Genomic DNA, 25,084 nt, shown 5'->3' with positions numbered 1-25,084 from the left:
TGCAGTCTATAATTATGCGCATCTGCTTAAAGTGCAATCCTGAATATAGCAATTCTTCAGCATTGTGGTCATATTTAAAATGCAAATACAAATTAACATTGTGCGCGTATAACTGCCATTACTACAATAAGACCACTTGAACATTGCTTCTACATTTTTTGACTAGTCTTACTATAATCTGTTTTTTTACAATGTATGTTAGGTTTTCATAATGATAATAGCAACTATTTTTAATATCCGTGAATGCAGAGTGAAACACTGTCTGGCGATGTGTTGACACCCAAAAGTATTGAGAAAGGCGTTTTGGCTGTTTAATTTGGGGTAAGCTAATGGCTTCCACGTTGCCCTGGACTGGCTGTTAGTGGAGAAATAGGGAGCTGGAAGGAAAAAGGAAGAGATGGAAGAAAGGGGAGGGACCTGAGTATGTGTACATGGAAAAATAGGAAGGCAAATTACGCAGTGTGATATGGTTATGGAAACTTAAGTCAGATACCTCTGCAGGTGTCAAGACAACATCTCACAATGATCAATGTAGGTGGCTTGGATATATATATATATATATATATATATATATATATATATATATATATATATATATATATATATATATATATATATATTAAAGCTTTGTGTCTGTTAATAGAAAGCAGGAGCCGCCCCTGGTACACCCTTCTCCTGTGTACCATTTGAGGGATTTAAACTCCACCCACAGGTCTAAACAAGTCTACACGGCTTTTCTACTACAAAGCTGAGTTTTCTGCGGCTTTCTCATAATAGTTTTTTTTTTGTCTGATGCAAGGGGTTTATGAGCGTGTTATATGCATATACTGGAGTCATTATTTGCAGGGAATCATTAGGGCTCAGACATGGGTGTGCGACCAAGCAGACATATAGATTTTGTTCTTGACATCAAGAGCATGGTTTATACTATTTGTAATTTTAGGATGTTTCATGGAGGCTATCATACGTCATAAAACAATTGATTTAGAACCAATCACAGGAAGTAAAAAAAGGGGTTGTTATTTGTATTTCATCGCCCAGTTTTCATCCATTTATCCATTGCCAAAGTGGTTAGACCAGTTCAGTGCAGTGGTTGATATCTTGGTACAAACAACTTGGGAGTTCCACTTTTTTTCCGTTTTGTTATCATTTGTTGAAAAAAACATTATTTTCTATTTATCACCTAATTCCCTGGTTGTACATCGAAAAGCCTTTATGTAGTCTTTGTATACAGTATCTCTGTAGTATTGCTTTGTAAGACAGTCTAGGTCAATATCTTTCTGGGTCATTACATTTGGCCACCCAGAAGCAAAAAGATACACATCTTTGAAGAACGGAATTGTTGATCATTACCTCAGAAGCTCACAGAGTTCCAGTTGAATGTCTTTATATGTTTGAAGTGCATTGCCTTCAAATGTGTAAACCTGCTGAAATCAAGCCACCTATACAACATGGGATGAATTTCGAATTTGAACCACAACATGGTAAAACATTAGGTTACGTAAATAAAATCATGCAAAAAAGCAAAAACTTGGGTGAGCAGTGAAGCACAAATCATGCTTTCATTATGTTAATTTTGAGTAAATATTTTTCATATAATTTGATTCTATATTTTAGTTTTGTTGATATATATTTATTTAGGTTCTTATTTTGGTCAAAAATATTTGAGGACGCACACATTTATACACACACGCTGCTCAAGTCTAGTGTGTCATTCTGAAACACTGTGATTGGCTTGTGCCAACACTCTCAGCCAATATGCCAAAACAATCAAAGAAACAAGAACGCGAGGACGAGATTAGCAACACGTTCAAACACACAACCTCAATGTTGATGTCTAGCGTAATTGCACTGTGTGCATGTTTCTTTATGCACATGTTGTGCTTCTCGTACATGGGTGAGCAGTGAAGCATAAATCATGCTTTCATTATGTTAATTTTGCGTAAATATTTTTCATATAATTTGATTTCATATTTTAGTTTTGTTGATATATATTTATTTAGGTGCTTGTTTTTGTTTTGTGTGCATGTTTCTTTATGCACATTTTGTGCTTCTCGTACACCTATAATCTTGTACACAGATGCTAGTTCATCCCGATTCTATACTGTGTCACATTTTGCGATGTAAATATCTGCACCAACTTTAAGATGTCCAGTGTTCAATCATGATTATACTACAATTTGTTGTTTATAATATATAGTACCTCTTTGGTTAATGTCTTGTATTGAACAAAAATAATTGGGATATATAAAGAACAATAATCTGCATGTCCCTTCATCATTGCAGTTATATTTATGAAACCAAGAATCCTTCTCTTCTGTGATATTTTAAGGAATACAGAAACACCACACAACACAAACTCTGAAGGTCTGAGATATTTTTGTGACATCTTCATTCTTCAATCAGTTTTTCATGCAAACCTGTCAGAAAGTTGATTTAGTTGACGGACATAATTGTGACTCCTGACTCATTAAAGAATTCTGACTCATTCTCAGGTATGGGAGTGTGTCAGAACCTCATTCAACAAGCTCTGTGTTTTGTTCAATCAGCTGTACAAAGCTGTACAAAACACCTTACTCCTCTGAAGGTTCAACCAACCCTGCAAGATTAGTATTCAGAATTCAGAATTCATGCAAAGTTGTGATGAGATACAACCATATTTTAATGCTAGGGGACACAGTGGTGCAGTGGTAGGCTGTGTACAGCAGTGCTAACATCAACACTGTCAGACACTGTGCTGTTGGAGCCTGCCCTCGGGAACACTGTGGGACAGTGTGTGGACACTGGACAGTGTGCTGTGGCGGCATGTTTACAGAAACATTGTGGGACAATGAAGCGGCCATATGTGCTGTTCACAACCAGCAACACATATTTTGTTTTGATTTGTGGAGGTTGGAGTCTCGTTGTAATGGTATTTATGAGGTATTTGTTACAGAGTTTCCATGCTACTTCTGTGACTCACTATGGAATAACAGTGCATTTGCCTTCCTTGAGCTTTCATTTGATATTCAAATTCAACATTCAAAGCTATCAAGCAATCTCATTTGCTAACAGTTTGATTCTGATTCACTATATATTGTATAGTAATGGTGTTTGGTGGGATTCCAAAGTCCTCTGATAAACTTGTATCCACAGTGATTTATGGATGGAAGACATCCTTCTGTTGGTTATTGATTGCATTAAGATCATATATGTGTGTGAAATATGAATGTTGATATTATATTGACTGCATAACTTATTCTGTATGCTGCTTGTTTATATATGTAAAGTTTATTCAAAATTATCTTGTGGTTATTGCTCTGTTTGTAAAGTATTCATACAAAATAATATTTCCACCATAAAGGCATGAGGTGAGGGATGGAGGCTGCCACAGTGGACCCTGACGGACAGCACATGACGGCAGGCTCGCTAACGGCCAACGGAGATTTAGACAACAACAAGTAGTATCAAATGATGTCATTTGGATCTCTAGAAAACAATAGATGTAACTATTGCCAAAGATCATTTAAATATTTTCATGTCCACCATTGGAAATGTATTATGATTAATGTTTGGGAGGTGATCACTCACATCAGTATGACAGAGAACACACAGAGTTGAGTTGAGCTTATTGAGTGTGGCACTGTGGTGGCAGCATCTGGCCTGCACATGCTCCTATCAGGGCCACCAGATCAATTAAAGGGCTTGTGCTGCCTTCGGTGCGTTAAAGTGATTTCACACTGAGCTGACCCTCTCCTTACTGTAGTGCACATGTTCAAGTGGGATGTTGGCGGGATGCAATGTTCTTGATATATATGTGATATGAAAGACTTTGCTAATTGGTATCTAACTAACATCACACTTGGATATGTCACACACACACACAGGATAGCTATCATTTGTTTTTGTATAATATTTGTGCTTGGTGCCTGAAGTTTATAACTAAATGAACACTAAAAAAGAAATGAAGTGAACATTGATGTTTTCTCCAATACTGTGGTATACCATTTATTGTCCATTTATGCAAAAAAATAATTTAAGTTGTTTTTTTGCCGTAGTTGTGCCTTAGCTCCTCATGTTTTTTCAATTAGCTAACAAGTAAAATGATAATAATGAATGAAACAGACTAAAATAGTAACTTTAAAACTGCATTTGTCCATTTATTCTTTATTATTCACACGTTATGACAATTGAACGTACCAATGCACTCTTTTAAGAACAGAATTCCTTGGCAGAGAGAAATGTTTGGTCAATCATATCCCACTGTGTTTTCTCAGTCATTGAATAAAACTATTGAAAATCGTACTTGGCTGATGTTGGTGTTATGCATTAAACATTATAATGTTGCATGTGGCCTTTATGACAAAAAACAACAATGCAGACGAAACATATTATGCTCAGTTTAAATTTGATGCTGTAAATATTTAGCTTAAAACTCTGCTTGAAAGCAATACCACGAGTTATCAAGCCTTCTGTCCTTTTAAAGAGTGAATCCTCATCATATGCTGATTAGATTGAATAATTAGGCCATTATAAAGAGTTAAAGTGTGTGTGTGTGCGAAAGTGTCATATTTTCTTGACTACTTTTTTCGATGATGATTCTTGACTAAATTAAGTCGCTGTTATCGATTAATGGTGAACTTGTCTCGTGTGCTTTCTGGGCAGACTAATCTAGGTCTATCTGAATATTTTTAAAATATGTGCTGAAGATTGGTCATTTCCGTCGACCTGGTTTTCATTAAAAAAACAAACTTTAGTTTGTATTCTCCTTCTAACAATCTGCACATCCTCTATTCTAAATTAAATATTTTACCCAAGATGTCCAAAAATGTCGCTCATTTCCAAACGCTTTGCTCTGTTACTGCGGGGTCCTGCACTGTGCATGGGGGCTATGGTGCGGTTCTAAGTGCTCTTATCTCCTTTTTGTTTCGGTTCGATGGGAAACACTGTATATCTAAACATGTAATGGTTATACATAATTGTAATTTTTGAAATCAGGTTTTGCATTAACGAACATGAAAGTCAAATCTTTTTTAATGTCGTAGGCCTAGATGGGCCGCATTTTAGGATGAGGGAAATTAGTGTGTGATTCAAATTATAATACATTTGTAATATAAGATAATGGTATACATTTTAACTTAATATTTATAAGATATTAATATAGCCTATCTTAAATAGGACTACATTTGAACTTCGTTGCAATGAAGGTAGCCTTCGTAGGCTGACAATATGCATATAGGTCTATGATAATTTTGTGCTACATACATTTAGGTTTATATTGTAGGATATATTATTTTCTTACACTCAGCTTAATCCATACTTCTATTGTTTATAAATATGTATTGAAGATATCGCGTTTATTCTTATATAACACCCGGCCTGACAACACAGGTGAAGTGTGTTTCGTTCACAGAAGAAAATAATTAAACGTACAACTGATCTGCAAATGTGTTTTATGATCTGATACGCATGGTATATGCTTCAGACTATAACTTAAAAAGTGATAGTTGTGTAACCTGCAAACTTTGCCATGACTAATTTGGTGTGGATAATTTCACGATTTGGATTTAACATTTCATGCAAAACTGAAAGAGATCCGCACACAGGTCCGAGAGCTGAAACCGATACAACCGGTAGTTTCAGTGGAGAAATAATGGAGAATGCTAAAATAATCGCTAAATAATATGTTGGTGTAGGCTACTGGGTTTTACCAAATCCTTCAAGCATCATTAAAATTAATCTGATGCTTAATTCTCTTGCATATACAATGTTTCCCGTTATATCCCCAATTGCACGTTTAAAACTCATCGAGCTTCGAACTAAATTGGTTGCAAATTGAAAATGGCCTTGAATACAAAATCTGCTTTTCAATACTAAAGTCAGTTTTTCCATACAATAGTCTGTTTTTCATTCAGCAGTCTGTTTTTCAATACAACAGTCTGATTTTCACTACAACAGTCTGCTTTCTTATACTAGGGCGAGAGTTGCAAGTAACGCCAAAGTAAAGATTCATGGATGAAATGGGAGGCTTTTGTGCGCCGTTTCACTTTATTAAACCCCCAATGCACTACTATTTGCCAAACAACTAACAGGTGCGGACGCCACTTTTGGCATCACTTATATATTTTGCAAATACCTGAAAGTATTCACAGTCCAAATTCAATCAATCAACCATCAAATATTGTTATTTGCAGGCCTATTCCAAAACCCAGGCTATATTCTAGGCCTACTCCTTGTTATGATGTTCAATCCACGCAGGGCTCTAGATTATAATGTAGCGTACACCTGAGGATTTTAGATTAATATCGATAAAAACAAATGCAAGTGTTACCTTTGCATAGGCCCTAATTGTTGAAAACAATTTTCTTCAAATTTCGCTTGCTTTTAAGATTGGATAACATATCGCAGACTGCATCTCATCAAAACATCAATCAATCAGTCATATTGTATAGCATTGATCACACTAGGCCCATGCTTTCTGTATGAATATTCTTAGTTTGTCAACGATTATTTTAACAGCCTGCGTGATCTGCAAATAATCTACAAAGATTCTCAACTAATAGTTTGGGTTAGTACACCTCTATTTAACACACTATGAGGTATTTCTCGTTATTTCTTTGAATGCAAACATTTACAGTGACATTGAATGCTCGGGAAACTTGAAACATTTGAAAATCGTTCGCAGCAAAGCGATGCTCTATCAGAAAGTAATATGTAAGCCTACCTTACCCTGAGGATGATAATTAAGTCTCAATAGTCTTAGAAAATATTCCAGAATTATAGAAGAATCGAATCGAATAAAGCGTTATTATTCCCCTCTGCCACCTTGCATAGAAATTCATCAGATAATTTAAAACTTTTATATTCATTATAAGCCGACATTTAAATGCAGGCTATGGCTATCTGGCAAATATGTTGTATCCGAGTTGCAGGACTTATAATAATACCAAAACAAGAAGCTCTATCATGCTAAGAACAATTATTATGTATCCTACTTAATATTATGCTATATGCTATCATAATCTCAAATAAAATCATTAAAAACTCAGATATGTCTCTATATCTGCAACAGTTCCACTTAGCCTACTTAAGAAAAGTGAAATGATTAACGTCTGTCTTTGTGCGGCTGTCTGGCCGGACGGGGCCCGCCTCCCTTAACTTGAACTTGGACTTCCGACGAGACGTGTCCTACTGGGGATATGTTATGGCTGCTTTCAAGTTTCAAATCATGTCGTTGTGTCGTTTTTCACATTATTGTTTAGCATTTAACTACGTAGGATATTATTTCCTTATTGAAAATAAGGGCGATAAAAAACACTTTCAAGCGGATAAACAGCTTTAGAAAAAGATCTATAGTTTGCATAAGAAGCTAGCGAGGCTCATCATGCGTTATTCTCTTAATGTATCATCATTGTAGACCTTTTGATTTGTAGGGGAGTCGAAGATTCCTTCGAGTCCACAGAAACACACCGGCTCAGTTCGCTCCAGAAAAAGGATTTGGACACAAAGTGGATTCGGGCTCCGTGTTAAACCTGTTTCGGGCTTAGCCGGTATTGGTCAAATGTACAGCCGTCGTTGAATTGAGTTATTCGAATCGTATTGGAATTGTAATAAGTTACAATTGTTTTTTTGTATTTCACAAGAAAGTGTCTCTCACTGAACAAAAAACTCAACACAAACACAAAAACGTCTCCGTATGATGTGAAGATCCGTCAACGCTAATCTGTGGATGAGCAGAATCAGCATCAGACACAAGGCAGGCATGTCAGTAGTCCTACTGAAATGAAGGGTAGGCTACTTTAGACCGAATTGTGATGTGTGGAGACTTTTTAGAAAAACACGGATTAAAAAAAAATATATATATATATGTTTCTATCTAAATAATTATTTAAGGCCTATAGCAAACCCGTCGAATCTTTATCACATTGTCATACACACCGCGAAGCGGATTGCACCAATTTTCGTAGAGACTGAATTTGGATTAATGCAAATTTGATTAATAATTCACAATCCAGTGTTTGGTTCGGGGATATTTGCTGATGCAGGCCGCATAAGGCGGCTCCTGCATGGACTTCAGTCGTTCAATCCCCTCCCTTTTCTTTGCTCGTTTAGCGAGCATGCACTTCTCATTGATGCTTATATTTGGATAAATGTTTTGTTTTTATAGTTTAAAACCGCTTTTTACCTTTTGCCTTGGAAGGTCAACTCAGTGGTCTAGAATTTGCCCTTATGACGCACATTCTACAAAAGTTATTCAGGTTGTCATTGTTATTTTCTTTAGATTAATAAACCAATCAGGCCCATAGTTTGACCCACGCACAGGCACACACGCGCACACACGCACATGCACACGCACACACACGCACGCACAGACACATACACACACACACACACACACACACACACACACACACACACACACACACACACACACACACACACACACACAGGCTATTTATATTTAAAGGTGGATCAATACGCGATAGTGTATAGTAGTGTAGCGATAGTGTAGGCCTATCCTCGAAGTTAAAGTGAGAGATTGCCAATCGTCTACCATCACGCTCGTTTGATTACGGCCGAAGCGTGATGTTATTTTTGTCATCATATTTGTCAGTGAATATTTATTTATATGCATCTTTAGAGAGACCATGCAAACCGTCTAATCTGATCTAATTAAGACCCTATTTAAAGTGATCTTGATATTTGTTCGGCAAAATGGCTGATAGGCTTTCAGGGCAGAGCTTGAAGCGGACCAATCTAAATAGTTAATGCTGCTGTAGCAGCTTGATTTAGACACGGCGCCCCTCGGCCGTCAGCCCACACATCCCTTAAGACGTGTTTGCCCTCAGGATCATTTGTTAATACTAGAGGAAATATGACGTCATATTTGAATTGAAGTTTCGAACTTTCCTCCAATATGGCGCATGTGAGACTTGTGAGTTCAGCAAAGATAGCACTTTGGCTGCTTCCAGCTCCACCGGTTCTACCGACCTGAGAGCGAGCAGGTAAGCGATCTGGGAGTTAGGCTGGCGACTAGTGGTTACCAGCCATGAACCACCCCCCTGACGTCCATGTCAAACAGGCCTGCAGCTCTCTGTCCAGGCTGCAGGCCCTGCCTTGGAAGATATCTGTTGTCAAGCCTTCTTCATGTGAACTCTGCTAGGCCTATGTATAGCGTGAACACCTGCAATATATATTAAAGTAGATCAAATAATCTACAATTTGCTTTATATTTAGGACGTAAATGTTGAGGCTTAAATCCGTCAATTACATTTTTTTGTTTTAAATATTTGCATAGAAAGCTGTCCTTGAATGGGGCGACCGTCTAACTTTATTTGTACTTTTCTTTTTCATTAACTCAGTTCTGAAGTTTACGTGTGAACTAGGTTTGTTAGAACCAGCGACTTGTGCTAAATTATATAAGTCCAAATGGCCCTACGTGTTATCAAGCGAATTTATTTTCCAATGTGTCATATGTCGCCATGAGGTTTAAATAGCCAAGGATTCTCGCAAGTCTACTACGTAGAAACCGTGAGAACCAGTCTTTCTAAAATGGTCAATGAACGTTCTTGCCTCTATTTACTGTATCGTCTAGGTCTAATATGTTTAGCTGAACCGTTTACTCACAAAAAATACGAAATATCTTAATGTCTTAACGTATATGTAAAGAAATATATATATATATATATATATATATATATATATATAGGCGCGCGCGTGTGTGTGTGTGTGTGTGTGTGTATGTTTGTGTGTGTGTGTAATGATGGTGAGACCAAAACATGTATAAGTGTGCATATTAATTATATTAATTGTGTTAATATACAATTATTTGCACAACATACAAATAATTCCGTTTCGATGACCAGATGGCTACAAAGAAGCGAAGAGTATTCTCTGCAGAAAACGTAAAATCGAAGACATATTTGTTAAATAATGGTTGAGGTTACTTCGAATAGTCAGTTCTTTAAGATTGACATTCAGCAGATAATGAATAGTAAAGGCGTGTAAATTGCAGCCATAGTTTGCATGCATTCTCTAGTGTGAAGTTCATTCTTGTCTGTCTAGACCCTTATTACGACCCTGTTTGTCTGCGCTTCTTACCTTGACCTTGGACTTCCGGGCAGCTGCCGTTGGTGTTGTGAGTCCTAGTTGTAATATGTTGAGACAAAAGATGAAGCAGTTGTAAGAGGAAATGCACAGGCGTGCGTTCACTCCACAACACATATTTATCCAAACAACTCTCGTTGGAAGCGGATCGATCTTAATATGATCAATCAGATTACTCAGAACTGGGATTGTCGGATTTATTGGGTCGGCTTCTCCTACCGTCGACTCTGTTTATTATAATTTGTTTAAATACTGGTAACATATTTATCAATGAAAGAAGGACCACTTACAAACGGAATCCTTTAATATCGAAAGCCTTTTTTAAATCGAGTAGGCCTATTAGATATACAGTGGAATTGCATCCCATGGTAAAGGGTTGGTAAGCCTTCACTCGTGCTGTTAATTAAATCCTATAATAACGTAGATACGACTCCTTGAAAATATTTTCACCAAATATTCCTAAAAATATAAAATTGTATTACAAGAAGAGCTTACCTCACACGGCCCACAGAGCTAACTGGTGTGCGGCAGTTGATACCCATCCTGTAGTTTTTCTCCTGGAGCGCCTCTGACTGAACAGAAAGGGATGAAATGAACACTTGCTGCAGTTACCGATGTTGTTCCTGTCCTTTAAGATGATGTAAGAAGAGGGAAAGCTTAAAACGTTTATAATTGAATTAAACAGCCAACTAGCATCAGTTTACCACACAATATAGACCTAGGCGTCATACCTACTCTGAATGTGCAAAGGGAATTATATCATTGGGTTATCGAAGGCTGAATTGTCAGATCTTGCTCGAAATGAAGTTGGTAAAAAAACGAAAAAAAAAAAAGAGAAACGGCGGGTGGCGACTTTCCATTATTTTTGCACAAACATAGGCTTATTCTTTCAAATAATGGTCTTAAATCTATGCATCAGAAATAATACATTTATACCAGAGAATCTTAATTTTTGGTCTTTATTCGAAAAAAATGTTGGCTTATTTACTCAACAGTAAAGGCTATAGCATACTAAAATACTAATACTTCTGCTGCTCTACTTCTAGTATTTTGATGATAGACACATGACTATGGAGGTAAATTAGCCTATGACATCTCTTGTTTAATAATGGCCTCGAACTTCCTCCCAAAACCAATTGTTGTTTACCAAAACCTTTTTCACTCTTTCAGATCGAAAACTCCAACACCCTAAAAATCTACAAAGTCTGCTTTGCCTCCAGATATTGCAATCCTGAAGTCACCATATTCAAAATGCACATTTTCCAAACTTAATCTCCGAACTTTGGAAATAGGATGTTGGGAGAATGGTTTAACACAATAATGGTATTCTGAAGAAAAGTAGTGATAAGAGAGAAAAGTCTTTAAATGGCTGCATGGCCCAGCTCAAACCCAATCTCGTCGGACTTGTTAGCATATCACGTGCCAGATTTTTAATGAACTGGACACACGGGTCTGGTCTGCGCATGCGCTTGTGTAAAATGTAGTTGGAAATGAGGTGTCCTTCTTGGAGTAGTCGACTTTTAAAAAGCATCGGCTGCCCCTGATATGACGACTTCGCTGGTTCTACATCCACGCTGGGCGGACACCTTGATGTACGTTTATGAAAAAAGCCCGAATGAAAATAATCAGACGAAAAGCCAAACAATGGAGGGACTGAGCGGCAATTGCCCTGCGACCCACTGCAGGGACCTAATGTCGCACGCCGCCCTGGGACGACATTCTGCCAGCATAGCGACCCACCAGGGCTCCGTCTACTCGGATATCTCTTCCCCAGACACCGGTCGACAGTGCCCCGCTCCCCAGACTTCATCAAGTGCATCTTTGGGCTACGGCTACCCATTTGGAAACCCTTACTACGGTTGTAGGTTATCTCATTCGCACAACGTGAATTTACAACAGAAGCCTTGCTCGTACCACCCTGCAGAGAAATACGCCGAGCCAAGCGCAGCGCTCCAAACGGAAGAACTATCCAGCCGGGCGAAAGAGTTTGCGTTCTACCCCAGCTTTGCCAGCTCCTACCAAGCTGTCCCGGGTTACCTCGATGTCTCTGTGGTGCCCAGTATTAGCGCTCATCCTGAGCCGCGACACGACGCCCTGATTCCCATGGAGGGGTACCAGCATTGGGCTCTTTCGAACGGTTGGGATGGGCAGGTGTACTGCTCCAAAGAACAAACACAGTCCGCTCATCTCTGGAAATCACCGTTCCCAGGTATTTAACCAAAACATTGTCTTTTCAGCATAGGGTAATTTTGTTATTTTCCCATGTCTCTCTTGCACTTCATTCTTGTCAGACTTTTTTTTGCTCCTGCTCTAAATGCTTGACAGACGTATATTACAGTGCACCCAATAGGTTAACTACAATCAAGAACATGTTGTCATCGTGTGATTTACATCATTTAATAATTGCATTATATTATACTCAATGGGGCTGGTTATAATGTATTATGACACGTCAATAATGTTGTGATTGTTTCCCTTTGAATAAAATACACACTACTACAAAATCCCACGTAATGATGTGATTGGTGTTGAGGTCTATGTGCATATTTTGTCATTTGAAACTCCTTCCCAATTCCGTTACGTTATTAGCAAAACAAACAGATAATGTGGTCAAAATACCCATGTAGTTTAGCTTAGCACATGCAGTGGGATATGGTTAAGCCAAACAGAGCCAACGCATAATTTGTCCGCTCCCATGATAATATGGCAAGTAAACAACTGTTTGGATTTCACAATAAATCTCAGCCTTTGTCAGCAGTGTTCTGCAAAGTGTCCAGCGTTTTGCATATAAAAATATTTATATGTGTGTAACATTCTTTCATATTGAATTTATATTTTAATGTCCTTGGAGATAAACATGTCATGAAGGACAGATTGGCTAATCTTTATAAGACATGCATCTCCTATACTTGATGTGCACGATATCTAATAGCCTACATAACATAAGAACAGCCTAGAGGCATGGTATGGTCGCAAAAAGTTTTTTTGTACATCTTTTTTTAGATCCTAGGGAAATACGTGAATTTCGAATTCTAAAACTTCTCCAACTCAAACTAAAAATCCCAAGAGCGAGCCGGCCACGCAGGCACGGGAACGCACCCAAGCGCGGGCACGCAAGCATGATAACAAACACGTGCACATAACACACACACCTACACCCCTACACCCCTACACAACTACCCCCTTGCAAACAAACACACACACACACACACACACACACACACACACACACACACACACACACACACACACACACACAAACACTTTCTCATATAAAATTAATTCCAACACTTGTCGTGATCTTGAACGGTTCGTTTGCATAGTACCAGACTTGAACAACATTTACTCGTGAGGGTCAAAAAGTAGTTCTTTATCTCTCCATTTCCATCGAGATTTATGATGACTTATTTATTGTAATATCGTTGTTATCACAGGAAATGGAAGCTTTTACAGTGTGAACTGGAATATCAAATAGGGCTATCTGTAGGACTATATATTTATATGTAGCCTTCAGAAAACCTTAGTATTCTTTGAATTATACATAACATGACATCCTCTAAAATATAAATCTCACATCATCTATATATATAGCATATATTACACAATATATATACACAATATGTATATATATATGTATGTATGTATGTATGTATGTATGTATGTATGTATGTATGTATGTATGTATGTATGTATGTATGTATGTATGTAACGACTAATATACCCTCGAGGTGAACATTAGTTATCCACTAGCCCTCCTAACAGGTGCATTTACACCTTGATTCAGGCTGAAATCTGGTATGCATCACCACCAACTCTCAGCCCCCCTCCCTCCCCCCTGCCCCCAGTTACCATCCCGGTAACCGTAGTTATTTCATTAAGAGCTACATAAAAAATGATGTGTCTACCTCTGACTCAAAAAGCTCCATCTTATTAGCCTGCCTAAAGTGGGCTTTCCAGTGAGGGCTAAGAGTTTTTACGTCATCTGCTGCAGCATTTTACTGGGGGGATTCGCCATGCATGCTTGAACCTCGTATCAGTTTCCATGATATTCTCTTTTACTCATTATATTCCGATTCCTTTTTCCAGACGTGGTGCCGTTGCAGCCAGAAGTCAGCAGTTACCGTCGTGGACGTAAAAAACGTGTTCCTTATACTAAGCTTCAATTGAAGGAACTGGAGAAAGAGTATGCAGCCAGCAAGTTCATCACCAAAGACAAGAGAAGGCGCATTTCCGCCGGCACCAACCTCTCGGAGCGCCAGGTCACCATTTGGTTCCAGAACCGTCGGGTCAAGGAGAAGAAATTCGTCAGTAAATCCAAGTCGAGCAATCACATGCATACCACTTGATACAAAGTAGATGGCCTCTCAGAACTGCAGCTGATCTCTTCCCCAACCCGTCCCGTAGGCCTGTTTACCTCGGACCGAGCATCACGGCTGAAGAACACTTCGGCTGGTTCTTTAATTTAAGTTCGTCAACGACATGCCACCAAACCCATGATTTAAAGGTGTTCAATAAAAAACTGTGAACATAGGTCTCCAAAAAAAATCACTTAATTTTTGTTTTTATATTATGTACATATAGAAAAAATATAATATTTAAATATCTGTATTTCAACGACATAAGTATTGCGTGTTTGTCCTTTTTATCAAACAAGTTTCAACAGGACTGAGGAGGATTCTTGTAACAGGCGGTACAGCGTTTTCTTAAGGTACTTGAGGCTATATGGACATTGATGGAAGATAATAACACATCGGACAACATATAGCCCACATCTTATGCAGATGTCTCCCAGAGACTTTTCCGAGATTGGATGCCTTTCATTGAATATGCATTATGAATTCAAAAGCTACAATCATCTCGGTGTAATATGTTCAGTTAAGCCTAGGTTACAAAAGGCTTATATTGTTAATCTGTATAGTGCAATGACTTTATTATTTAATTCATATCCTCGTATGGTGTGACTATAACTTGGAATAACTCACGCTCTGTATGTTTCCCTTTATCAGTCAAGGATCATTATGTCATGCAACTGGAATGATTGTTAACAGTTAGTCAATGAGTATGACACACCAATGCACAATCCTTTAACTTTTTATTTGTTAGTGTAGCATCTATGGTGATGACGCTCTGTAAAAAGTCCAACCCTTTCATTTGTGCAGTTTGTGAAATGTATTGTGATGTTGAATTGCGTATCGGTAACGTGTTTCATAAATAAATGATGATTCTAAAAAAAATGATTCAATATTCAATGAAATAATCAACTGAAACACTTGGAGCATGTCCTCGTTTTGCAGTAGAAGACACTGAGTTCCATAACCGTAGGTTTCGCAATAGGCCTAACTTATTGATTTGTGATTACTTATGGAAACTTCTTATGGGCAACCAGGGACGAATGAATATGTGTAACACGTCTGGTTGACTACTGGACGGAAATAATTTATATGATGAAGGTATATGGCAAGGTGTATATGTAGTGTATCATCTAATGATATTTAAAGTTTGCCCATAATGTGTCCGTGTCAATGAGGGCGGCCATGTTGATGAACTATTTCAAGTAGCGTCTTCACCCCTTCCGACTCTGTGAAAAAGTCGATGATTCTCCTCTATTTGTAGCGTGCGATCGACTGTCTTGTGATCTAAAATAGGTTATCCAGCGATTCAATTACACACATATAGATGTTTCTGGGTATCGAGCGCACAGAATGTTTTGTTTATTCGCTTTTGATATTACACACACACACACACACACACACACACACACACACACACACACACACACACACACACACACACACACACACACACACACATACACACACGCACAAACGCATGTGCACAACCACGCACGCACCTGAACACACACACGCACACACACAAACACACACACACACACACACACACACACACATACACACACACACACACACACACACACACACACACACACACACACACACACACACACACACACACACACACACACACGGATAATTTTTTTTGCCTTTCTACAATTGTTGGTCTATATTGTTGCTTATTTGAATACTTTACCACAACTTTTACTTTCGCACTCTTAGTTGCAAATTGAGCACATGTCGGATACAAAAACAACCTTATTACCCCTAGGTCTCCATATTATTATTATTATTATTATTATTATTATTATTATTAAAAAAGAAGACCTTAATAATCTATGTATTTCTTATTGGGCATATAAAATCAGATATGATAACGGTTGTTGCACACATAGTAAAATTAGGCCCACACCAAGTCCAATGAAGTCATAAAGATGGATATCAATGAGGGATTAGAAAAAGGTCCGTCTTCTCGAGACTTCATTTAGTATTTTACTCATGTTAGTAGGCTTTGTGTAAATAGGCTATAGGAACAGAATTGCAATGCGGGATATAGGCCTAATCGGAGATCAGATTTACCAAGTTTTTCAATTCAATAAAATAGGCATAGGCCTACTTTATGTTGTGTTAAACATGAACCTATATGGATTTGGAAAAAACACGTTGGATAAGCACATGTTTTTACTAATATAGCGAATCAACCGATTAATTGTCTTTATTTCTCCAGCGCCTTGTAGTATTGAACAGCATTTATTCGATGAGTTTGGGTTGAACTTTAAATTGTTGCATTGTTATATATAGGCTATTTACTTTGCATCAATTGAAGTTTAGACCCTTCTGTAAAATTGTGGTCTCCTGGATTACCCTTGACCATGACTATGCGGTCACTTTGACCTTGACATCACGGTAGATTGTGAATAATATATAGGGGGCTGGACACCAATGGCGACGGTTTGTTTGCGAGCAAACACGTTGTTATTTCCCTGTCTAGACTGCCAGACTTAATGACATGCCATAAATACATAAAAAAGGGGAAGTGTAGTGATATCCTCTGACCTGAATTTTTGACCATCTCTAAGAACAATCCATTACAATGCAGGATTTCCTCCCTGTTTTTAGAACTTGTGTAGAAGGTGATTGTAGTCTACTGCATATGCGTGTGACGCCGCCAGTGACTTCTTGAATTCATTATGAGGTGTCTGGTATTGACCTAGAAGGACAGGTAGACCCCTTTGACATCCCCCACTGACACCAGCAATCACACAGGCTAGTGTCTACTTAGCTGCGCTGCAAGAATAAACGAGTATAACTCCGCTCGCACAGTAACGATTAAAGGTATGGACATTTTCTTACTACTACGGTGAAATGTACTTTTTATATGTATTCGATATTTTTTGGACAAATTCTGACATTTATGCAAATGAAGTAAGCTTTTCAAAACTCTCTTGAATTTATATTACATTTGTATTTCTCATCCTGACGGAGTTTCAAAGTTCTCCCAGTTGAAATAACCTTTATTTGTATCTTTCTTCGGTCGCACCTCGTTATTTAATAGCAATAACAGTATTAGTAAGTAAAGAGCAATAACAGTAGCTTTTTTGTAACATGATTTGTTCGCAATAGCAAATGGCCGTAGTTTGGGAAAGCAAATATCAAATATGTTTGTATAAATATAGCAACAAAAACTTACAGCAACGATAGCCTACACTAAGAATGAATTAAAATACACATAGGCCTATGTGTTAAAGGAAAAGATACTTCGCAAAATAGGCGAACATGACGATAACAATGATAATGAATAAGTCCCTGATTTATCTAATAACAACTGTACAGCTCGCTGCAGTGCCATGCCTGCTTCGGCCCCCACGGCATTCAATGGAACCATTGGAATTATTAATTATGAATAAAATAAGCAGCCAAATAAGTAAATTAAGATATCGCTTACAGCCCTGCGTGACGTTTCGTCATATATAGGTTATATAAAGCCTATGTCAACGCCTTGTTTTAAATTCTTGAAGAAGTTGACTTGATTTGATGGCTTTTGCAGTCGTCAGGGCTGAGAGTGCTGCAGGCCTTGAGGGCAGGAGTAGAATACGGAGGGCGGCTGATAACCTCTGCTGGTGATGATGTGGAAATATCAGGAAGTCTTTCAGACCTGCTGTCAGGTCGCCTTTGTGTGTGTCCAGGTGTTATGCTTCGTGTTTGGCCTATTTTTCGTTAAAATCCTTGGCGACCTTTATCATCATTACATTGGCCTACACACGATTACCCTGTACACTAATAATGCATAATTTAGTGTTTTCTTTAGAGTAGGCCTACGGGTTACGACATTAAAGAAAACAACCAGGCTTTACAAATAGGCCAAGTAGGCCTATTCTGTTGTGTGGAGGACTATGGATTTGGGAATTTTATTTAGAAACATAATAATGCTTTCCGTATATATTTTAAACCAGGATTCTTCAAACTGTTGATAAATAAATGCAGGTGCATACCATACTTTACGCTTAGTAAAGCTTCCTTTGGCGCGTTATCTGAAGAACTCAAGTCACTATTTTAGCTTAAAGTTGTATATTGATGTTGTAAATTATTTATTTAGTTTTTAGATTTAGTTTAGTCATGTTAAGAGTAGCTTAGATCTCAGTAGGAAATATCAATCGTTGATATGTAGTATTCTGGTCAGCATGACTACACTTAATGACATTCTTAGGCTCGCACACGCATACAAACAAGCAACCGCTTGCATACAAATATGCACGGTTAAATACACACATGTAATTACACACACACACACACACACACACACACACACACACACACACACACACACACACACACACACACACATACACACGCACGCACACACACGCACACACACACACACACACACACACACACACACACACACACACACACACACACACACACACACACCAATTTCGTGTGCAGGCCTGATATGCTAATAATATGTCATTACAGAAGGCCTACAGTTACCGCTTTGGAAATAAGAATTGCTTTACGTGACATCACATAAAGTGATGTCACGTAAAGTTCAAATCTGTCACCATGGTGTCCTTTACCACAAATGTTGGCAAAAAGGTAGTTTTATATATTCAGAAATAGTTATCGTCCTTTTTTCCGGGCATTATTTTTAATCACGAAAATTGCAGGCTAAGTCATGGATCAAGTTTTTACGCGTTTTCTTGTTGTTTTTGTATTTAGAAAATAAGTAAGCTATCCAAATGCTTCGGCATTTCAGAAACGTTAAGTGATATTAATCTATCCTAACACGAAGCAACATTTTATTGTGTTTTAATATTGGTCAATTAGCATGTTTTATCTATTTCTTTTTTTACAGATAAGGCTCATTACCAAAGCAATGTCTGTAGCCTACTTTATCGCAGGAAGTGACATTTTGCTCTATTGAGGAAATACACCCAAATCATTAAAAAATAAATATATATTTATATACACACATATATATATATATATATATATATATATATATTAGACAAATATACGTGTGTGTTATGTGCGTATGTGTGTGTGCGTGCGTCTGTGTGTGTGTGCGTGCGTTCCTTCGTGTGAGTGTGTGTGTGTGTGTGTGTGTGTGTGTGTGTGTGTGTGTGTGTGTGTGTGTGTGTGTGTGTGCGTGCGTTCCTTTGTGTGAGTGCGTGTGTGTGTGTATGCGTGTGTGTGTGTGTGTGTGTGTGTGTGTGTGTGTGTGGGGGGGGGGTGTTTGTAGCCTAGCAGTTTTCTTTATCTCCAGAGGCTAATCTACCATTCACTGGGCCATAATGGCAAGCAGTTGTCTGCACAAATTCAGAGAAACAAAAGGGAGGAAAACTTGCATTGTTTCGGTGATTCTCTGTCTGGGAGCAGCAGGGGACTCCGAGAGTACATTCTATGCGTGCAGGCGGTGTACTAGACAGTGACCTTGACCACTGCTGTGCTCACGTAACTTTTTTTTTGTTTGTTTCTACTAGCTGCTGACCACTATTCCAAGGTCTACTTCAGGCCTATTTAGAATCAGAATTAGAATTTAGAATTGTAATCGGAAAATTGCAAACCATTTATAGAGCCTATAGAACAGGTTTTATTTTTGTATTGGAATTGGGGATCTCTGGAAGCCATGATTGGGATGCATGGGAGAGGAGCAACGAGGCACAAAACATGGCCTACGAGGTAAATTGATAACCTTTTTTGGAAGGAGAATCTCTTTCAGAGGCGTTCAGCGGGCCATTTTGCAATGCCTACCTTTATTGTAACAACACAGGAAGCTGCATTGATGCCAAGACACCAGATGCTCTTGAGACGAGTCATAAAATATATCTAATGGATTGCTGATTATTGCATCGCGAGACTTCCTAAATATATTCAATTAGCTCACGGGAAAGGCACATGCACGCAACGTGCAATAGCGTACAAAACTGCAAAGAATCTGGGAGCGTCACCTGTTAACATTTATCTTTTTCGTTCTATTTAGGGGTAGAGCGACCTCGGGTGCCAGTACGATAGGCTGCATCCACGCCAGTGAGGGATGGGGCTATCAAATAACGACTGAGTTGCACATTGCTTCGAAACCAGCGTTTAAATTAATGCTAATGTTCTCACATAACACTCCATTGGCAAAATTGTCGCACTCGATCAGCAGCATTCAGCACGCATGTGGAAAGTATTAATACAGGACCTAGGCCTACTGTATCACTACACAATAAAGTTGACCCGTGGTCTCACGGTTTTACTAATACTGTGATAACTTAATATTAACACCTCGTTAAAATTGCAATTACGAATTGTTTTATTATTGAATTAACGATTAGGCCTACAACCATGTACCAAATATAGTTCCACTTTAATCAGCGCAGATTACACATTTTAAGCATATTGGCTTTCAATCACAACGCTATTCCTAGTGCCAAGAGCGTTAACTTTTGTTTTCTCAATAGGTATCCTTTTGTATATTCCCAAATACTATGTTTTCCCTTTTAATGTTTTCATAAATTGACTTCAAAATCAAGTTCACCGTCGCCAGATGGGGAACCCAAAACCCGAGGTGCTCCCACATGAAGAGTCCCACGTCGCACACACATGGACACTTTCCTTTGTCATTAGAATAAAACTTGAATTTGGTGTTTGTTCATCTAACGTTCACATAACGTATGTAAAAATAGCTATATGCTATACTTCATACACACATATATATATATATATATATATATATATATATATATATATATATATATATATACATATATATATATTTATTTATTTATTTATTCATTTATGTCATACTTATCCCATATTTACCTTTGGGAAATCTGCGATTGCTCCAGGCTACATAAAAACAATTAATGTATTATGATATATTAATATAGGTTTAATGGTTGATTAAGTGATTGATCAGTTGATTGATTATTTGTTTGATTGATTGCATGGCAAGGGTAATTGTTGGTGTATTTTCAAATATGTGGAGATGTTCATCATTGTGTTGTGGAACCTGATGAGGACTTTAGCGCCAGGCACTGTATACATTTCAGTGTCTCGAGTGTTTCACTATAGAGAGTTATTTTCCTTCCGCTTTTGATAACTTGTTAGATGTTTTTTTTTTTTTTTTCTGTAAACGGGTTTATATCGTGTATTTCATAGCGTATACACATCCACACATCTATTTGAACTCATTTTAAAGTGGGTGTTTACAAATCATCCAGGCCTAATTAGCAAGATATAGTAGCAAGTGTTTCCGATTATTGAATCTGTTAAGTGCCCTCTACTATCTTGTAAAATTCATATAAAAGAATTGTGAGAGGTATAACAATCCCACCAGAGTTTGGCCGGGAACGTTTATAGGAGGTATCTGTTAAAGTTGCTCATGTGAGGTGTAGTACAGGATATTATTTGAAATATATCTTGTTAAAGTAATCTTATATTAAATTGTGATTTTTTTTTTACAGAGCCAAGGGCCTCAACCTGCTGACCCCGTTACTGTAAATATGAGTGGAGGGAGGCAATGAGCATCAGTCTTTTCTTAAAACAAGCTTGTAAAATAGGAAATCACAGCTTTATATGACATCGAATTTAACAACAATACTCTTGAAAACAAAATGCCATATGCGTCCACTCATTCCTAGGACATAAGTCGTTTTCATAACAAATACTCTATGTAAAAGGCTTTTGCCATCTTATAAAGACACGATAAGAGGCCAAAGACACTGCCACTTTGGTCACAAGAGACATTATCAGATTTAACTCCATGGAGTTCTCCTGGAGAAAATAACACGATTCTACACTTTGAATAAATTATTTATAGTATTTTTAAAAAGCATATAAACCCCAGTAATACAGGAGTTAATGTTTTGTTTTGTCTGAGATGGAGCAAGTGGGTGGTACTATGAGTAGGCTACAGCATAAGTTACCCTGGCCACGTGACCGGAGGACGGCCAATCAGCGGCCCTCCCAGGTTTAACTATGTTAAATGTCAGATTGCAATAAACTAGAAGCTGTTGGTCGGGCCCGCGGAAATGGGCGAGCATAATCTCCTTAATCCAGGGTTTGTGGGACCTTTAGTAAACATCCACACTGGAGACACATTTTACTTTCCGAATTTTAGAGCCTCAGGGGGACAACTGGCGGGCTTACCGTCTCTATCCTACCCGAGAAGGGACAATGTTTGCTCCCTCCCGTGGAATCCAACGGAGCCGTGCAATGGATATTCTCAATCCTACTTTAGCAGCCCCGTCTCCATCAACCCTTCGTTCAACCGGTCTTGTGAAATCACCCGACCCGAAGATAGCAAATGTTATTATAGCAACGGGAATAGGGAGAGCTGCTTAGGTGGTGGCAACAGCCTCAAACGGGAGGATAGGACGAGAGACACATCATCCCTACCGCCCGACCACGGGATGCACGGTGGAATGGGCAGCACCGCTGCCTTCTCCAAATACGAGTACGGTGCTGAGCAGCTAGCGCAAGACCCGCCGTCCTGTCAGTCTCTGGAATCCGACTCCAGCTCGTCTCTTCTTAACGAGGGGAGCAAAGCTTCATCCAGCGACACACAGACCTTGGTGTCACCGGGAAATCATGCAAGCAACCTAGCTGCAGGCGGAGGTGGGTGTTGTGTTCCCCCCCCCCGCATCCACAGCTAAGCACACTATCGCCTTGTATCGTTTCTATGCATTTTGCATATAGTCTTGGCTTAGTTGCAAAATAAACCTAGTCTTTGTTACTAAGCTGCACAATTTATTGTTTTATGAGCCTGCTGGACACTTGAGGTTGTCGAAAAGCGCCGCTAGGGGCTGCCCTATAATACCCCCATATGCCATGTGTTTGTGTATAGAGCTGTATTTACTACGACGCATTTCACAGAAGATCTTCATGTTGTAAGCATGTCGCCAATAGGCTAATCACGACTGTAGTCTACGTGGTATATGGCAAATGCAAACCTGCTTCTTGGCATACTGTAACCCTAAAACACGTTTAAAATGGAGCGATGATTTAAGGGGAAACTCGCCCTGGTTGACTGCATTGAAAGGAGAGTTTTCTTTTAATGACTCGTAAACAGAATTAATATGTGGCGGTGTGCTCAAGAGTTATTTAATGTGCTTTGAAGCTCGCAAATAAGCAAGGGTATATTCAAGCAATTACAACGTCATGGTAACTTTAACTGTACAATAAAGGGGTCGTGACAAGACCACTACACACCAGTGGTCTTTAAATATGAAGATGTTAAAAAACTGTCTATCCTATTTGTTTTGCATGTCCACATGTATTACTGCTTTTCTAGATATGCAGGAATATAAATACATCAATTCAACATCTTGTGCAGCTACTCAATTAAGTCTTGGGAGCAATATCTTATTTTAAAGATTGTGACTAATCCGCTGTGTGACCCCTCCAGGTGCTCCATGGTACCCGATGCACACCCGGACCAGAAAGAAACGCAAACCATATTCCAAACTTCAGCTGGCTGAGCTCGAAGGTGAATTTATGCTAAATGAGTTCATCACCAGGCAGCGACGGAGGGAGCTCTCGGACCGCCTGAACCTCAGCGACCAACAAGTTAAGATTTGGTTCCAGAACCGCAGAATGAAGAAGAAGAGACTTATGCTGAGAGAGCAAGCCCTGGCCTACTTTTAAAACCCCAGTAGGCTAGAAGGGGAATCAATAGGCGGTACAGATAAATCCTCGTATGCCTATAGATTTTCTTTTAATACATGTACGAAGGCTACATCTACCCTTAAGTAGCAGGGATTTACAATCTGGAATCCCAATGTTTCGATGGGAGTAGCTTATATTAGTCGTGGACATGCCATCCAAACCGGACAGTGCTTCCAAAGGTGCGCTGTCTCAATATTGTTTGTCAGTAGTACTATCTCATGGTGGGAAATGCAAAGCTGTGATATTACATATATAAGTTGCATAAAGTGTTTTTTCCTTTCTTGTATTATAAGAGGTAACGACCTAAATACCCCCGAAATGTGGTTGAGGTTGCGATGCTATATTTAATGGACCACCAGTACTTTCTCGTTGGCCATGAGGATGGGGAGGAAGGCAGGTCCACGTGAAATCAAAATAGTCCTAAAAGTAGCAACGTTTTGAGGAGCTGGGAGAGACACACGTCATCCTTTCACCATAAATGTATTAACTATACTATCTTAAAGTCTTTTGCGGTTTCTAAACGTATGCATAACGAAATACTTGTTTGGGAATCGGGGCGTTGTGCATATATCTATTTACCACAGCTTTCCCCACGTGTTGTGGACACGTTCACGGTCATGGACAGCAAGAATGACTTCAGAGTAGGAGGACAGGGAAGCACATCGCCCCCTCTCCAGTTTCTGCAGGCCTATGATCACTGCGTTCATGTTCATTTGTTGCATAACGTGCCAAAAACTTTCTGGAGTTAATTTCTTCTGAAAATCGTTAAAAGAACCCGATAACGTGCTAAGGTTGCATACTTTTAGTGGACTGAGATCACAGTTTCTGAGCTGCTATGAAAAAATCGACATATTTTATAGCATACATATACCGTTGTCCACCTCAACGTCGCAGGGATCTAATTTTGGTTTTGTAATGAAATCAACATTATCCATTTTCTATTTCAACAATCAGCAGAGTCCGCTTGCCACAGTTAGGAAAGATATGTAGGC

General features: G+C 38.7%; 2 protein-coding genes across 2 annotated transcripts; both read left to right on the top strand.

Annotated features, from left to right (window-relative positions):
• Positions 1-11,631: 11,631 nt before the first annotated feature.
• On the top strand, positions 11,632-14,432 carry hoxc13a (homeobox C13a; the record flags this gene model as incomplete). The annotated part of the gene is made up of 2 exons (XM_079742555.1): positions 11,632-12,295; positions 14,173-14,432. 2 exons carry the CDS (start codon positions 11,632-11,634, stop codon positions 14,430-14,432), a joined length of 924 nt encoding a protein of 307 aa, XP_079598681.1.
• Positions 14,433-22,410: 7,978 nt separating this feature from the next.
• On the top strand, positions 22,411-24,071 carry hoxc12a (homeobox C12a; the record flags this gene model as incomplete). Its single annotated transcript, XM_079741819.1, has 2 exons — positions 22,411-23,042; positions 23,833-24,071. Exons 1-2 carry the CDS (start codon positions 22,457-22,459, stop codon positions 24,069-24,071), a joined length of 825 nt encoding a protein of 274 aa, XP_079597945.1. The 5' UTR covers positions 22,411-22,456.
• Between the last annotated feature and the right edge of the window lie 1,013 nt (positions 24,072-25,084).

This window comes from Pollachius pollachius (assembly GCF_949987615.1).
Source record: "Pollachius pollachius genome assembly, chromosome: 8".
NCBI classification, from domain to species: Eukaryota; Metazoa; Chordata; class Actinopteri; order Gadiformes; family Gadidae; genus Pollachius; species Pollachius pollachius.
Note: the sequence above shows the minus strand (reverse complement) of the source record. Positions and strands in the feature narration are given on the sequence as shown.